Here is an 18283-nt window from a genome sequence, read left to right as displayed (position 1 = left end):
GAGTAAAGAAGGGGATCCTGGCAGAAAGCATTTGAGTGATGACAGAGAAAGAAGGCAGTCTCTGCAAATGGCCCCAGTAATTTCAGTGAAATATGAGGCAAGGTTGTCAGCTCAGAAGGCAAGTGAGAGGGGAGCTGTGGGAGGTGCCGTGGGAAGTGGGATAGTGAATGGATCAGAGAGATGTAAAAGGATTGCCTTGCCTCAGGAAGGGCCCAGTTGAGACTGTCTAACACAAACTTGTAGTGGTCCCAATCAACACAGTTTTGTACCTCAGTTTCCTTACTGGTAAAATAGAAATTGGACTTGGCCTCTAAAGTCCCTTTCAGCTTTGAAATTATCAGTTACCACTCTATGTTGGTAGAGGGATTTCCTCATCATGAGTTCCTCATACCAATGAAATCACAGCTCCAAACCAAATACATACATACATACAGTAGTCAGGGATCGAGGCTGTATCTGTCTCAGGCTGTGAGATGTCTTGTAGATGTGGAAATGTATCTCAATGCCCTTTTCCTTAAAGAACTATTTCCCCAAACCAGGAACCATGTTCCTGGTTGAAGCCTTGGACTGGCCACTCACAACTCAGTCACTGTGAGTAAACTCCTCCCTCCCCCTCCTCGTCCTTTTGACATAATTACATTTCACTCAGGATTTTAAATGCTTATGTCTAGCAGTCCTCATCTATACCCAGAGAAATGGGACCATTCTTTTCTTCATTTATTTTTCCAGCTCACCAGCCCTTCTATGACAAATCAAACTATATCAAACAAGAATTAAGAAGATTATAGGGTTTTGGAAACAAACAAAACACTATTTTAAGGGAAGGAGGAGATGAGCGTGTATTTTTTTTTTTTTGTTACCGCTGATTTTTTTTTATAATGCTCTCCAGAAAGCAAGGAATAGCCCAAACACAAGATGGCAGGACACATAGAGGCATTGAAGATGGATTTGGGAATAGTTGGAGTCAAATTTGGGTCATACCTCACTGGGATAGCAGAGATAGGCAGAGGTGTACATAGAAGGTACCCAGCCTAGACTTCCGAGATCAAGGCTGATGTCAAGGTTACTGAATTTAATAGGTATAAATTAAAACGGAGAGCATCAGGCTTAAAGTGTTTCATTGTTGTTTTCTTGAAACACACTCCCCACCTTTGGCATACTTGACAGAAGCATGCTGAGATTGCGTATGTGTTGTAATTTGACAGATTGTCTGGGTACTACTAGGCAATGTTTTCTTGTTTCTGGGAGACTGGGCCATTGTGAAATGGTTTTCACCTGCAGTAAAACCAGCCTGAGCCAGCCTGGCTGGGTATCTGCTGCCCATGCTCCTCTCAAACATGACTCTTGCTGATGAAACCAGATGAGAGCATTTTCTCCACTTACTACAGGCCTGTTTATAGTGACTTTGTTTTTATTGCCAGCCACACAGGGCCTTCAAATAGGAAGAGCGAAGTTATGTTTAAAGGAAAACAGGTGAGCAAGCAAAAGATTTCTGTCTTGTATTGTATTCCCCATGTATGTGAGCCATCCGAGAGACAGAGAGAGAGAGAGAGAGAGAGAGAGAGAGAGAGAAGAGAGAATGCAAAAGAGAGAAGATAGAATGTAAGAGAGAGAATGTGAGAAAGCAAGAGAGAGAGAAGAGAGAGAATATAACAGTGAGAGAAAGGAGAGAGAATGTGAGAGAGAATGCAAGAGAGAAAAAAAGAGAAAGAGAAAAGAGTGAATGTAGCAGAAAAGAGAGATCGAATGTAAGACAGAAGAGAGAATGTGACAGAGAAAGGAGAGAGAGAATGTAACAGGAAGAAAGAGAGAGGAGAACGAGAAGGGGAGAGAGAGAGAGAGAAAGAACAAGCATATGGGCATCTAGTTCTAAAAGCAAAAAGTAGTGCACACATTATCTCTCAGAAGCTTGTTGCCAGACAGACTGATTATCTCTCAGTTTCTTATCTGTTTATTGTAAAGAAAGTAAATCAAACTGTGCTCTAGATCGTCAGGCTAGGGTATTTACTGTCAACATGAGAGGGAACAGAGGAGATATGAGCCCAGAAAGGCAAGGGGGTGCTCCTGGTCTCAGTAAAACTGAATACAAAGGAAATTGGGAAGAGATTAACTCGGGAGAGGTTTTGGAAGGATGGCTGGCTAGATCGCATTTCTGTCTTCCAAAAAAATTTCAAATATCTGAGTGGGAAATATGTTTTAGAAGACTAAAAATTCTTCAGGGATAGTCTAGAAAATCGTATTAGACTTACGCGAATGACAAATCGTTTCTTTCTTTCCTCCCCGCCCCCAAAGTATTTTTTTTTTTAATGACAGATGTGTTCTTATGACTTGCAAAAGACGATTTGAGCCAAGAGCTGAGGAGGACAGATCCACGTGTTGTTGGGACGGCCCTTTTGTTTAACTCCCAGAGAAACTGGGAGGGGCAACATGTGGATAGTGGACAACAGCCTCAAGACAAACAGCACACCAGCATTTTTCTGTGCAGTTAGAATCAGCCCAAGAACCTAAAGCACAATCTGGAACAAAAAAAAGAGAAACCATGGAATCATTAACAGAAGAAGCTATGAAGAGTTATCTTATGAATAAGGTAAGAATGAATGTTTCTGTCCCCCTATCCCTCTGTTTTCTTGCCATTCACTCAGCATCTCTGTGTAGATACTGTGGAATTTGAGGAGAAAATTCTTATGGAGCCCCTTTAGGCTTAAAGGTAATCAACAAGCATTTACAATGTGCCTGGCACTGTGCTAAGTACTGAGGATACAAAGAAAGGGAAAAAAAATCATGGTCCCTGCCCTCATGAAACTCACATTCTATCAAGGAAGATAATATGCAACAAAAAATTGTACTAAGATATTATATACACAGACACACATAGGCACATATATGTATGTACATGTGTATGTATGTCTGCATGCATTGCAAATGGAAATAACCTAGAGTCGTCCCATTACGTCTCCCTTCTTAGGGTTCCTTTACCACTTTTTAGTTTCTTTCTTAGGATTTCTTTGCTGATGGTTCTGTCTCTTTCATGTTTTCCTATTTCACCACATCCCCTTGGAGTCATTCAAAAACTGCTTTGTAATTGTTGTTCTAGCATTTCTCTATTCAGTTTTCTCTCCCTGACTGGACTGGTGAGCTTCCCCGGAGGCTGAGACAACTTCTTTTGTTCTTTGTATGTCTTACAGAGTGCCTAATACAGTGTGTCCTGTACAAGGACGGCTTCATTTGGCCATGTTTACTAAATGCCCAGTAAAAGGAGCCCAGAGCTTAATGAAAGAGATCTCAGAGCTTAGCAGTGACTAAGAATTGTGGTGCTCCCAGTTACTACTAGAAATGAACCCAGGGCAGGTGCTCAATTTTCCCTCAGTTGGGGGCGGGGGAGCAGGTGAGAGGGAGGGAAGACGGATGGGAGGACACTTATGACCTTCCAGTAGGGGAATTCAGACAGAATGGAACTGCCCACCTTTATAAAGAAAGAAGGTGCTCACACCTGGTCCAGGCATTCGGTAACTTGCTTTTGTATTTAACTAATTATCTCTGTTAACTGGGTGATGAGCTCTTTTGGTTTCTAGCTGGCCAGGAAAGGTATGTCAGTGGCTGCCAGTAAATTCAGTACCCTCAGGCAAAGAGCTAACTGTCATCACCAGTTTGAGTTCTACTAAGGTAATACAAATCCCTTATTCAACAGATAATGAAACTGAGTCCCAGAGAGAAGTTCAGAAAAAAAGGAAACAAGGTCTGATAAAAACAATAAGCACCTTGAGTGGTTTCAGGACTTTTCAAGGACTTTCATTAAACTTTCTGGGGAAAAAGTCACTCTCATTAATTAATTAATAAGTATTATTTTTATATTTTGCCACCTGAGAGTTCTTAGGCAGAGTAAGAAGAAAAATGAGGTAGGTAGTTGCTCACTGTAGGTATCATGAGAATTGTACCTTTTTAACTCTCTTCGTGACTTAAGGCCCTGCTATTAAGGGTAATAATACTCAGTTAATGTTCATTGAAGATTTGTCTTTAGAGGTACAGAGCTCACTGCAGCTATTTTGTAGATGTTCTTAAAACTTTGTACCTTTACCTCCTGCCAAGAAAACGGAATCTATCAAGTAGCCAGTCCTTTTACACCTACATTTTAGAGGGGAATACATACATCTGAGTTTTCTTTGTTCAATATTCAAACTTGAATTATTTGTAAAATTCTAGGTAAGCAAAATTCTTTCTATTATTCTTCCTATCATTGTTTTAAGTAGCTCAGCAGGGAGCGTCTGTAATGAATTTAGAAGCATTAATCCTCGGAAAGATCAGACTAAAATCCAAACTCCATTGAAGGCTCTCCATTGTATGGAGTCATTTGACCTTCCCAATCTCTCGAAAGGAACATTGATTTTATAACCAGAAGAACTGCTTCAACTCAACAGATTTGCCTGCTGTCATTCATTCATTCATTCATTCATTCATTTATGTCTATGAATGTGGTAAACAATTATTGAGTCTCTGTCCTTCCTCTTATTTTTTCTTTTGTCTCATACCTCCTACTTAGAACATCCGCCATTATATTTCTCTAAACTATATTCCTATACTCCTTCAGAACTATGCTTAAGATTCATTTCCTCCATGAAGACTTCCAAAGTCAGAATGATTGGCCATCAGCTACTCTAAATACTTCTATGCCTTACTTGCACAGATTTTCCATAATCCTCTATGAATGTGCCCATCTCCACTTTATTCATGTCCATCTAGAAAGTGTTATTTAATAAATATTGGGGTTTACAGCTCTTTATCAGGCCTTTGGGGAATGCTTATTTAAAAAGACATGGTTCCTATCTTCTAGGAATTTACAGTTTAATCTTTATCTGTCCCTAGCTATGAAGCTATCTTGTCTTCTCCTTTAGAGTATAACATTCCTGGAGAACAAGAATTACGTCTAACATGTTATTTTTAGCTCTTTTCAGGACTTAGGATGATGCTAGCAAGGGAAAATAATACTCAGCACATACTAATTGAATATTTATCTTTTGAGATAAAGAGGAGATGGAGAAGAGGGCAGGTAAAGATGGAGATCTGGATAACATCACAGGACAATACCATGTCTCATTAGAGAGAGGTGGAGCCCACAAAAATTTTGGGCCCCAGGCAATTCTTTCTATAAAGTTGCCTTTATTATTTTGACGTGATCTCTGATAAATTTCAATAAAAATACTCATCTAAAATAATGACCTCTTTGGGTCCCGGTTTCCTCATCTGGAAAAAAAAAAAAGAGAGAAGGAATTAAACTAGATGACCTCTAGGCCCTATTTAGCATTAACATGTTCTGTGATAACTGAAAGACAGCAAAGTGAAGTTTATAGAGCACTGGATTTGGAATCAGAAAAACCTGGGTTTGAATTCCACTTCAGACACGTAACGGACATGTAACCACGGACAATTCACTTAACCCTCTAAGTCACATTCCCTCATCTGCTAAATGGGGATAATAATAGCACCTATTGTTATGAGGGTCAAATGAGATCATTTATATATGGTGCTTTTGCAAACCTTGAAGTGCTATTTAAATATCATCATCCTTCTCATTATTGTTGTTGTTTTGGTAAAAATGCTCTACATGAATGTGTTATTACACATTTGTGATTCTCTTAGATCTATCATTAGTCCATATGTGTAGACCCTCCGCATAGACAGTTCTTTTACCATATATTTTTGGTATGGTGTGAAGGTGCCTTGGGATTCTATGCCAGTGGATCCCAAAGCCTGGCAGTTCCTACCAACCTGGAAAAGTTTTGATTTAGGGTTAGTGATTATAGCTTATGTGTCATTTGTCTAAGGAGCAAACAAACTGAGTTTGCAATCTTGGCAACACTCAGAATAGTTGAAATCTGTATCATTGAAAAGAATGCCTTACTAATAAAATTATAGATACTCCAAGAATATGATGATGATAATGAGGGAGACAGAGAGGTGGAGTTGAGCTTAATGCTTTAAGATTTGAAATTCACAGGGGCAGCTAGGTGGCGCAGTGACTAGAGCCCCTGCCTCGGAGTCAGGAGAACCTGAGTTCAAGCGTGATCTCAGACACTTGACATTTATTTACTAGCTGTGTGACCCTGGGCAAGTCAACCCCGATTGCCTCACCAAAAAGCAAAAAATAAATAAAAGATTTGAAATTCAAGTTTTGAAAACATTTCACACACCTCATTTGATCCTCACTACAACCCTGTGAAGTAGGTACCACAGGTAATATTTAATATTAACATTTTAAGATGAAAAAAACTGAGGCCCCAGAGAGGCTGTGAAAGACCTATGATCACATAGCTAGCAAAAATCAGGGGTAGGATTTGAACCTACGTCTCTTCTGGCTAGGGACAGATTAAGATCCTTATATAGGCTTAGGCCATTCTGTTTCACAGATCCTTTGGTTAATATACTTTTGTAAGTGGATCTAATAATATAATATTTTTAAAATCTTATAATTAAAAATATTTTCAATTAAATTTTAATTTTAAATTTGATTTTGAATTTAAAATTAAAATTTGATTTGAAATTTTAAATTTAATTGAATTATAAATCTTTTTAAATTAAAAATCTTAAAATCTTGTAATATATAAAATATAATATAAATTGTTGTATAAGATCTTTAAAAGCTTGTCTTTGTTATGGTTTTATTATATAAATATTTACATATAAAGTATTGAAATGTCAAATAGTTTCTTCATAATCCTTTGTAGTTGTGCTCCCTGTAGCTACAAAATATTTGGACCTTTCTCCTACCTCTTTCTATAATGCCCACTGCCTCTCTAAAGAAGTATTTTTAGTTAATTTTTTTTTTGGTCCTCTCTGCAGAATCCATGCAACTTGTTAAAGAGAAGCAAGTCTTCCTTTATTAATTAACTTAGTGAACACAGAATGGAAGAAATCATCTCCCAGAGGTCTTCTGGTTTAGACAGAGCCCCAAAGTCCAAGTGGGATTTGAAATGGTTTCATTGTAGCTTTCTTATCTGATCAGACAGAGTTGGGTTTTTTGGGTTGTTTTTTTTAAATGCCTTATTATAGGATAGATCTGCTGATGTGGCTTGAGGGAAGAGAACACATGATTTCTTTCTGTGTTTTGCAAGGCAAAGCTGAGGTTGTGGGGGCCAGCTTGGTGGCAGGTTTCTACTTGTGGAAGTTCCTCCCTGTTTGGACAAAGCTCTACATGATCTGACTCCCTCAGAACAAATCTTCCCCCATGAGTAACTATGGAGTAGGTTACCCCAATCCCTCCCCACACCTGGCTTTACTTCTGTCTGTCTCCTTCAACCCTGAAGTGGAGATTATTTTAACACACCCCTAATTTGACCTAAACAGGAATATAGACTCACAGAATATGTGTGCTTCAAGGGACCACCACCTCGAGTCTAAACCCCCTCGAAATGAGGAGGGCTGGACGAGATGGGTAAAATGCAAGACCAGACCTGTAAAATACAGGTGAAGAAATATAGCGAATACAGTCATAGATTTGGAGTTGGTTGGGAACTGAGGTCCAAGAGAGCTCAAAAGAGCCTACATTTAGACCTGAAAGGGAAATTACGTATACATACATACATACATACATACATAATGAGGCAGCTAGGTGGTGCAGCAGATAATGTGCCAGGACTGGAATCAAGAAGACTCATCTTCATGAGTTCAAATCTGGGCTTAGACACTTACTAGTTGTGTGGCCCTGGGTAAGTCATTTAACCCTGTTTGCCTCAGCTTCTTCATCTGTAAAATGTACTGGAGAAGGAAATGGCAAACCACTTCAGTATCTCTGCCAAGAAAACCCCAAATGGGGTCATGAAGAGTCAGACATGACAGAAAAACAACTGAACAACAATAACATACATAATACATTCACGCGTATGTATACATATACACTATATATGATATATGTATACATACACACTATTTATCTACCTGTCTATGTGTGTGTGTGTGTGTGTGTATATATATATACATATACATATATATGTATGTATATTTCTTTCACCACAAAACACAAACCACCCCTGAACCTGAAATTTGCAGTTGTCAGTTCCATAAATCACCCATTTATTTTATCTGTTACATAGGGAAAGCAAATGTGCATCATGATAGTGACACAAAACTGCTAATGAAGCAATCAGGTTTTTTTTTAAGACATGCTAGAAATTCTGTGGCCAACAAACTATTAAGAACTTCAAAGACATACAATAGAAAATTACTGAAATGACCGAGGTTTTGTGAAAGGGTTTGTGGTCCTAGATCTGCTGGCTGGGAATATCATTGAATAGAAAAGACATAAAAGAATGAGCTCAAATGCCCGGGGAGAGAGGAGAGGTTGGAAGAGGAAAGATGGAGGGAATCATACCTTGGGTGGCAGCCCCAAACTAAGAAAGTGGCTTAGAAAGTTGCTTCCAAAAGGAGTGGTTTCCCCTTCATTAAAGATTATAAAGAAAAGGCTGAATGACCACTTGAACCTCTGTACAAGAGAAATTGGATATCATCTCTGAGGGAAGACATTAACTGAGGTATAATTGTACTAGAAAAGGAGGAAGAGGCTGAGTAATAGAGGGCTTTAAAAGCTAAAGAGGATTAGACAATCAGCCTCTGGTCTTTCCCTATGGGGGCCAGTATCCTTAGGTTTCTGCATTCCCATTGTGGTGGTATCGCTCCCTACCCCACTGCTGTCCCAATGGAGCAAGCCTTCTATGCCCATTGAACAAAAATGTCCCATTGAGACTTTGCCTCCAAGTTCTCTTCTAACCCTCAAGATTCAGTGATTCTGCTTAATGGAAAGAGCCTGGGAGTCAACAGACATGAGTTCTAGTCCTGCTCCATGTCTTTCTGTATGATATTCAGAAGTCATTTTGCCTCTCTGAGTCTCTGTTTTTTCTTCTAAGAGTTGGAATAGATGGTGTTCTGTCACCCTCCTTCACACTAGGGCAGAAAGAAAACCTTTACCAGAGGAGGAACAGGAACTTTGGGACCATTGGCCTATGGGAAATAGCCAAAGTTCTTTCTTGGTGGTTTCAGTTAGTATTCATACTGGAAGACAAGACAAAATTTAGAAGGGTACCTATCTACCTATCTTTTCAATCTTATCTCGTACTTCATGCTTTTAAATGCTTGTAATCTGTTATTTTTACTCAGTCAGTTTTCTCTGTCATTCCCTAGGCCTCAATTCCTCCTAATCACATTCTTTGTTCTCACTGTGACCTTTAGTCCCTTCAAACTCACCACCTGCCCTCACCCCCAATGGCTGTTGCTCTGATTTCCCTTTCCTCCCCTCCCTTTCTCCAAGTCCTCAGACTATTCTCACTTTCTCAATTCTATTCCTTCTTGACTTCTCTGTAGCATTTCACCTGTTATCCACTCCTGGATAATGTTTAATTTCTGGGGTTTTGTGACATCACTCTTGGTTCTCCTCCTACCTGACTGACCACTCCTTAATAACCTCCTTTGTTGGAATATCATTCATATCCCACTCCCTAAGGGGGTTTACTCCAAGGCTCAGTACTGGGTACTTTTCCACATTCTCTGACTTGATGATTTCATCAGTTCCTCTGGCTTCAATTATCATCTCTACGCAAATGATTCCCATATATATGTGTCTGGTCCTGCTTCTCTCTCTCTCTCTCTCTCTCTCTCTCTCTCTCTTTCTCCCCCCAATTTCCATTGTGTTCAGTCTTTTCAGTCTTGTCCAACTCTTCTTGACCCCATTTGGGGTTTTCTTGGCAAAGATACTGGAGTGGGCTGCCATTTCCTTCACCAGTCCATTTTACAGATGAGAAAACTGAAACAAGCAGGGTTAAGTGACTTGCCCAGGGTCACATACCTACTAAGTATCTGAGGCTGAATTTGAACTTCCTGACTTAAGGCCCAGAGCTTGATGAACTTATGGCACCATCTAGCTGCCCATGTTCATTACTAACCACATATTTCAAACTGAATGCCCGTGGACATCTCAAACTCAAGATTTCCAAAACAAAACTAATTATATTTCTCCCTTAATCCAATTCTTCTTCTAAACTCCCCCATTTCTAGGGGTGGAGCCAAGATGTCAAAGTAAAAACAATGACTTGCTTGAGCTCTCCCCCAAACCCCTCCAAATACCTATAAAAAATGGCTCTAAACAAACTCTAGAGCAGCAGAACACACAAAATGATAGAGTGAAAAAATTTCTAGCTCAAGACAACCTGGATGGTTGATTAGAAAGGTCTATCCTGCCAGGCTGGGAGAGAAACACAGTTCACCGCCGGCACACAGGCAAAACAGGCCTCAGCGAACCTGGAGCAGGTCTCAGGGGATTGAATCAAGGGGATCTGTGGTGGTTTCCAGACTTCTCAACCCACAAATGCCAAAGACAACTTAGAAGGTCAGTAGGAAAAGTCTGTGACCACAGTAAGAGAGAAGCTGGGCAGCCTCAGTACGGGCGCAGCCTGAGGGCGACGGCTGCTTCTGGAACTCTTGGCCCACAGACTGAAGGGGAATCTAGTGGCTGATCAAAGAGGGATTACAGGGATCTCTTTGCTGGTGCTGATTCTCTTGTTTTGCCCATGCTTGGATCTGGGTCACAGTTCTGGGTGGAGGTCCTGGGGTGAGGAAAAGCGCTGGCGTGGTGGAGCTTATAGTGGTAGTGGAGAGGGAATCCTCCTTACAGTTCCAAGGCAGAAAAGAGTATTTGTGGTCACTCATAGACCAGAGCACAGGCCAGGAAAGAAGTAAACACCTCACCCTTGATCATATCACCTTGGAAGACCTGAAAATTTACAGGTCCTTAAAAGTATCTCTGAAAACAGTTGCACAAAACTCCTAAAGCTTGGGACAGTATTTTCTCCACACTGGAAGCAGATCCTTACCTTAACAAAGAGTTTAAAACTCAAGTAATTGGCAGGGAACATGAGCAAACTGCACAAAAAAAGTCAGACCATAGAATCTTTCTTTGGTAACAAAGAAGATCAAAACATACAACCAGAAGACAATAAAGTCAAAGCTCCTACATCCAAAGCCTCCAAGAAAAATATGAATCAGTCCCAGGCCATGGAAGAGTTCAAAAAGGATTTTGAGAAGCAAGTAGGAAAAATAGATGAAAAACTGAGAAGGGAAATGAGAGTGATGCAAGAAAATCATGAAAAACTAAGTCAACAGCTTGCTAAAGGAGACCTAAAAAAATACTGAAGAAAATAACACCTTAAAAAATAGCCTAACCCAAATGGCTAAAGAGGTCCAAAAAGTCCATGAGGAGAAGAATGCCTTATAAAGTAGAATTGGCCAAATGGAAAAGGAAGTCCAAAAACTCACTGAAGAAAATACTTCCTTAAAAATTAGAATGGAGCAATTGGAAGCTAGTGACTTTATAAGAAATCAAGACACTGTAAAATAAAACCAAAAGGATGAAAAAAAGTAGAAGACAATGTGAAATATCTCATTGGAAAAACAACTGACCTGGAAAATAGATCCAGGAGGGAGAATTTAAAAATTATTGGACTATCTGAAAGCCATGATCAAAAAAAAGAGCCTCAACATCATCTTTCAAGAAATTATCAAAGAAAACTGCCCCGATATTCTAGAACCAGAGGGTGAAATAGACATGGAAAGAATCCACCAATCACCTCCTGAAAGAGATCCCCAAAGGAAAACTCCTAAGAACTTTGTAGCCAAATTCCAAAATTCCCAGGTCAAGGAGAAAATATTGTAAGTAGCCAGAAAGAAACAATTCAAGTATTGTGGAAACACAATCAGGATAACACAGGATTTAGCAGCTTCTGCATTAAGGGACCCCAGGGCTTGGAATATGATATTCCAGAGGGCAAAGGAGATAGGATTACAACCAAGAATCACCCACCCAGCAAAACTGAGTATAATCCTTCAGGGGAAAAAAATGGTCATTCAGTGAAATAGAGGACTTTCAAGTGTTCTTGATGAAAAGACCAGAGCAGAATAGAAAATTTGACTTTCAAATACAAGACTCAAGTGAAACATGAAGAGGTAAACAGGAAAGAGAAATCATAAGGGACTTGTTAAGGTTGGACTGTTTACATTCCTACATGGAAAGATGATATTTGTAACTCATGAGACCTTTGTCAGTATTAGGGAAGTTGGAGGGAAAAAATTATATGTATAGATAGATTGATAGATAGAGGGCACAGGGTGAGTTGAAGATGAATGGGTGATATCTGGAGAATAAAATTAGGGGATAAGAGAAGATTATACTGGGAGAAGGAGAAAAGGAGAGGTAGAATGGGGTAAATTATCTCACATAAAACAGACAAGAAAAGGCTTTTACAGTGGAGGGGAATGGGGGAAGGTGAGAGGGAATGAGTGAATCTTATTCTTATCAGATTTGGCTTAAGGAGGGAATAACATATACACTCAATTGGGTATGGAAAGCTATCTTACCCTACAGGAAAATAGGGGGGAAGGGAATAAGAGACCAGTGGGATGATAGAAGGGAGGACAGATCGAGGTAGGAAGTAATCAGAAGCTAACAATTCTGAGGAAGGACAGGGTCAAAAGAGAGAATAGAATAAATGGGGGGGGCGGGATAGGATGAAGGGAAATATAGTTTTCTACAGCATGACTACTATGGAAGTGTTTTGCATGACTAAACAAGTATAACCTGTATCAAGGTGATTGCCTTCTCAATGAGTGTGGGTGGGGAGGGAGGAAGGGAGAAAATTTGAAACCCAAAGTTTTAAAAACAAATGTTAAAAAATTGTTTTCCCATGCACCTGGGAAATAAGATCTACAGGCAATGGGGTATAGAAATCTATCCTGTCCTTACAGAAAAATAGAAGAGGAAGGGGATAAGAGAAGGGGGGTGGAGACAGAAGGGAGGGCAGATTAGGGGAAAGGGTATTCAGAATGCACACTGTCTTGGGGTTGGAGGAGGGACGAGATGGGGAGAAAATTTGGAACTCAAAATCTTGTGGAAGTGAATGTTGAAAACTAAGAATAAATAAATTAATGGACAAAAAAAAAGAAGATATCTGCTTGGATGATTTCAGAAAAATCTGGAATGATTTACATGAACTGATACAAAGTGAAGTGAGCAGATCCAGAACATTTTACACAATAACAGCAATATTGTACAATGAAGAACTGCAAAAGACTCACCTATTCTCAGCAATACAATGATACAAGACAATCCCAAAGGACTCATTGTGAAAAATACTATTAGCCCCCAGAAAAAAAACTAATTTTGTCTAAATACAGACTGAAGTATATTATTTTTCTCTTCCTTCCTTCCTTTCTTTCTTCTTTCCCTTCTTTCCTTCCTTTCTTGAATTTGGAACTTAAAACTAAAAAAACAAAAAGAATGTTAAAAATTGTTTTCACATGTAACTGGGAGAAAATAAAATATTATTTAAACTTCCCTATTTCTGTTGAGGATATCACCATCCTTCTACTTTCATAATTATTCTCAAATCTTCTCAGCCTTCCCCAATCTATATATTCCAATAAGTTGTTAAGTCTTGTCAATTTTACCCCCAGAATCTCTCTCTGGCTGGTCCCTTCTCACAACTCAGGTGGTACCACCCTAGTTCTTCATCACCTCTCAGCTGGACTGTTTCAGTAGCTCTTTCCATTCCATCATAACTGGTAAAGTGTTATTCCTAAAGCACAGGTCTGCTCATGTCTCTATAATATTCAGTAAACTCCAGTGGCTCCCTATATCTGTAGCATCAAATACTATCACCTCTCTTCGTCATGTAAAGCCACCTCTCTCCAACCTACCCTTAATATGTATTACTCCCCTTCATACTTTTTTTGGTTTGGCCAGACTGGCCTTGTGGCTATTCAGAAGTAAGCCATTTGTTGGGGCTTAGGAACCTTTGTTGAAATAGATTGGATATGTATGTCGCTCCTAAGCTCCTAGATTCATTTCATTAAATTTGGCAATACTTGTAGGAGGTTGACCTCTGTACAGAGTTAGCACTTATGTTTCTATTTTTACTACAATCTACTAAAACGTTTATTAGGCTTCTTATCCCTTGACCTGTCTGCCACCATCCTCTTATACGTTTTTTCACGTTTGAGATCGTCTAGGTGTTCGATTCTCTGTTGGTTTTTCTTTTTATTAGTTGTATCCCTCGTGCCTACCACAGTGCCTGGCACACAGTAGGTGTTTAATAAATATTCATTGGTTTGGTAGTCTGAAACTCATAATAGTTTGCTTCCTAGATCTAGGGATGGCTCCATAATATTCATTCATCATCACCAGGATATAGAACACTATGCCAGGTGCTGGGGGAGATATATGTCTAGAGCAAATAAGTCCCCGACTTCAAGGCACTTATAGTCTAGTAGCAGGAGAAAACAACCACACAGAAGTAATCCAAGTAGGCTAACGGCTAGACTGCATAGCAACAAGTGGTCTGAGAAAATACAGAATGGTGCAAAGTTTTGGCAGGCCTTGGATACTAGGAATGAGACTATACTTGGTAGAGAAGATTTATGAAGATGATGCTATAGTGAGTCAATTTGCTAGCAGGTGATCTCTTGAAAAAGATCCTATTCATTGTTATGAGTGAATACTCTTTTTTTTTACCACTGGCGCTCAATGTTCAGTCGATATCACAAGTATCTGCCTGGAAAGTGTCAATATGACAACATCCCTGCCTGTATTCCTGTTTTCCTATGACTGACTTCTCCTCAGCAACATCCAAAGGCAGAACGGTAATCCTTATTTCAGAAGGAGCTTCTTGGCCAATGAAATGTTGGCTTACAGATTGTTCCATGACCAAATTTTGTTTAACAAATGTAAAGATTTACCTTAAGAGAGAAGGTTGTTACCTGAAAGTAAGCCTTGCTCCAAGATTCAGGAACCCAGGGTTGGTGGGAAATGAGGGAAAAAAGTATGGAAAAATAGGTTTTAGGATCTCTTATTGATTTAATTTTTGTTCATGGCCTATAGCTATCTATGAACTTTGATCTTTGGGATTCCTTTATCTTCCTGAACATAAATAATTTTGAGTTGGTTGTATGTTTGCTTTCAGCAATTCACAGACTTTCATCTATAAATAAAATATTTGAACCCCGCTTCATAGATATAGAAACTGAGGCATTTGGGAGCTATTTAAGCAGCTAGTTGATGTCATGGATAGAGTATTGGACTTGGAGTCAGGGAGACCTAAACTCAAATCTTATCTTGGACACTGAGTGACCCTGAACAAATCATTTAGCCACTCTATCCATACCTCAGTTTTCTCACCTGAAAATGGGGATAATAATAGCATTTGTCACACAGGGTTGTTGTGAGAATCAAATGAGTTAACTATCTCTTACTATTATAATATTAGTGTATAATATAATACAATATAATTTGTTATAATATACTATTACTTTCATTATTTATAATAGGGTCACAATGGTGAGCCAGAGTCAATGATTTTTTTCTCCTGAGAGCCTCTCTAGGGCCGGAGTTTATGAACAATATTTTTCCCCTGTGGGAAGATTCAGATTAGAAATTTTGGAATGATGGGAGATCTGATCTTAAGCAATCAAAGAGTTTTTTCCTGTTTCTCCAATGCAGGTGGGTCCAAGACAACGTCTACTCTCCAAGATTGTGGAAGAGGTGCAGGAGATCATCCATAAGTTGACCAAAGAAATCAGCTACAGAGACATTAGATTCCAACCCATTTCTAAATCAGGCTATCACAATGAAAACATAAAGGTAAGAGATGGTGGCTCTTTTTAGATTTAATATCTACTTCAGATACTCCATAATTTAAATAATTTTGCTTGGCCCCAGAGAGGAGAACAAGCACAAAATTTCAGGGAAATAGACTTCAGCTCAACATAAGAAAAAAAAAAAAACATCCTGAGAATCAGAGCTATCTAATAAGAGAAGGTGCTGCCTTGGAGAGCTGCTTAGCCCCATGTCCCCAGAGGAGCTGCTGAAGATTCTAAATGATACCTTTAGGAGAATGTGGTAGAAACAATCACCATACTGCATTACAAAGGTGTCAAATTCCCAGACCACCATGTGACTGGCAAAACTCCTGAGCATAGCCATATGAGATTAAAATGTAATTGGGAAATATTTAATAAAATAAATAAAAATACAAAACAATGTAGATTATATCCATTTGAGGTTATCTCAATCAATATATGGCCTACAAGGATCTGTTTCTATTTGAGTTGTACACAACTGGACTAGAAGATCTTGGGGATTCCTTTCAAATCTAGTGGCTTTCTACCCTGCTCCCCAGGATCAAATATAAAGTCCTCTGTTTGGTGATCAAAGTCCTTCCTAACCTGATCTCCATCCCCCACCTTTCTAGTCTTCTTACACCTTATTCCAGTCATACACTCTTTGATCCAATGCCTCTGGCCTTCCTGCTATTCTCTGAACACAACACTCCAACTACAGATATTTCCTCTTGACTATTCCTTGTGCTTGAAATGCTCTCCCTATTGACCTCTGTCACCTAGCTTCCCTGGCTTCTGACAAGTCCCAGCTAAAATTCCATCTTTGACAGGAAGCCTTTTCCAATCCTTCTCAATTCCAGTGTTTTCTGTCTTTCTCATGATTATTTCTAGTCTATTTGGAGCTAGGTGGCTTGGTGGGTGGAGCACTGGGTTTGGAGTCAGGAAGACTTGAGTTCCACATAGGTAGGAACTTAATAAATGACTACTGATTAATTGATCTTGATTATTTTAGCAGTTTGACTTATAATGGGCCATGAAACCTGTCTTCCTTAACTTCTCTACCCTGGCTTTATTAAAGTCAAGTATTGAGTACCCACTATGTGCTTGTGGGAGATCTATTTGTAAGACACGGACCTTTCCTGACCTCCTGAGCTTATAGTCTAGTTGGAGAAGTAAGACATATGCATGTGAATGAAAACCAAATAGCAAAACAAAATGGTATCTGAATAAGCACCACCATATGTTGTGTGAATCCAGAGAAAAGAAAAATACTGGAAGTTAGGGCAGTCAGCAAAGACCCTATATGGAACATAGAACTTGACCTGGTCCTTAAAAGATAGGCAGGATTTGGACAATCAGAGAGGATAATCAGATAATAGTTTGACGATAATAATAAAATATAATAACATTATAATATAATATATAAACATAAATCTATTATAAATATAATATATAATTATTATATAACATATAATTATATTATATATAATGTAATAATAATAATTTACTGTTGCATGGGGATATGCAATTGCAAACCATTTTATTTGCATTCTCTCACTTAATCCACCAACCTGAAGCAGGTTCTATTGAGTATTATTATCCCAATTTATAGATCAGGAAACTGCAGACTAGAGAAAGGAAATGACTTAAGTCACACAAGTAGTAAGGTGCAGAACCACTGGATTTAACTAAAAACCCAACTTTCAGCCTCGAGAAATTTATGCAAACCAAGTAGAGTCAAGGAATAGGATGTATGTATTATTCTGTCACTGCAGTATAAGACAGTGGGTAAAATTTTATTAAGTCTTATTAAAATGGCCTTATTGTTCTAAGCCATCTACCTCACCTAGATGGAATACCAGAGGACCATAGATTTAGAACTGAAAGCATCCTGAGAAGTCATCTAATTCCCCTCATTTTACAGATGAGGAAATTGTCCCAGCAAGGAAAAAGGATTTACAAGTAAGTTGCAACAGTAGGATTTGAAACCAGCTCTTCTAATATCAAGTCCAGTGTTCTTTCTATACTATACACTGGAATATTTTATAAGAACAGAATTTAAAAAAAAAAAGCTAAAGGAAATCATAAGACTGAGAGTTGAAAAAAAAAAAGATGTTAGAGACCATTTAGTCCAAAACCCAGAAGAGAACCCTGTCCTCAAGGATCACATTTTTTGGAGGGTTAGGCCATGAACAAATGGATGGATGAAAAAGCATTTAGGAAGCACTCACTCTTGGCTGAGTACTGTGGATACAAGTTTAAAAAGCAAGCTAGGCACTCTCACGCTATTTGGAGGAAACAACTCATATTAGAAAGTGTAGCAGCAGAGTAGATGGAAAAACCCAGGAGTCCTAAGTAAGGGTGGAGTGTGCAAGCACCTTTATTCCTGATTCCATTTACTTCTATTTTCATTTCTGCCAGATAACTGTTGAGGGGAGTCTTGTTCTGCTCTGTTCTGTGTGGTTTTGCCAAGTGGAATTCAGTAGAGAGAGAGTCTCACCTCTGCAGAGCCCTTGCATGAGGGTAGGCTTGGGCCCTCATCAGGGATGGAGCTCTGCAGACTGAGAGGGTCTACTTCATCAAAACCTTGTGTGTGTGTGTGTGTGTGTGTGTGTGTGTGTGTGTGTGTGTGTGT

The 18283-nt window shown here is 39.1% G+C and overlaps 1 protein-coding gene across 1 annotated transcript in view; it reads left to right on the top strand.

Moving 5' to 3' along the window:
* The first annotated feature begins 1419 nt into the window (after positions 1-1419).
* Positions 1420-18283, top strand: part of MAB21L3 (mab-21 like 3) — a 36524-nt gene continuing 19660 nt past the window's right edge. Inside the window, exons 1-3 of the mRNA XM_027866774.1 lie at positions 1420-1473; positions 2314-2587; positions 15530-15670. Of these exons, the coding sequence (XP_027722575.1) occupies positions 2540-2587; positions 15530-15670 (189 nt within the window). The 5' untranslated portion in view covers positions 1420-1473; positions 2314-2539. The remainder of the gene's footprint in view (positions 1474-2313; positions 2588-15529; positions 15671-18283) is intronic.

The sequence above is a fragment of the Vombatus ursinus genome, unplaced genomic scaffold, assembly GCF_900497805.2.
Source record: "Vombatus ursinus unplaced genomic scaffold, bare-nosed wombat genome assembly UNPS02014782.1, whole genome shotgun sequence".
NCBI lineage: Eukaryota > Metazoa > Chordata > Mammalia > Diprotodontia > Vombatidae > Vombatus > Vombatus ursinus.
The sequence above is the reverse complement of the archived record's forward strand: the minus strand, read 5'-3'. Positions and strand labels throughout refer to the sequence as shown.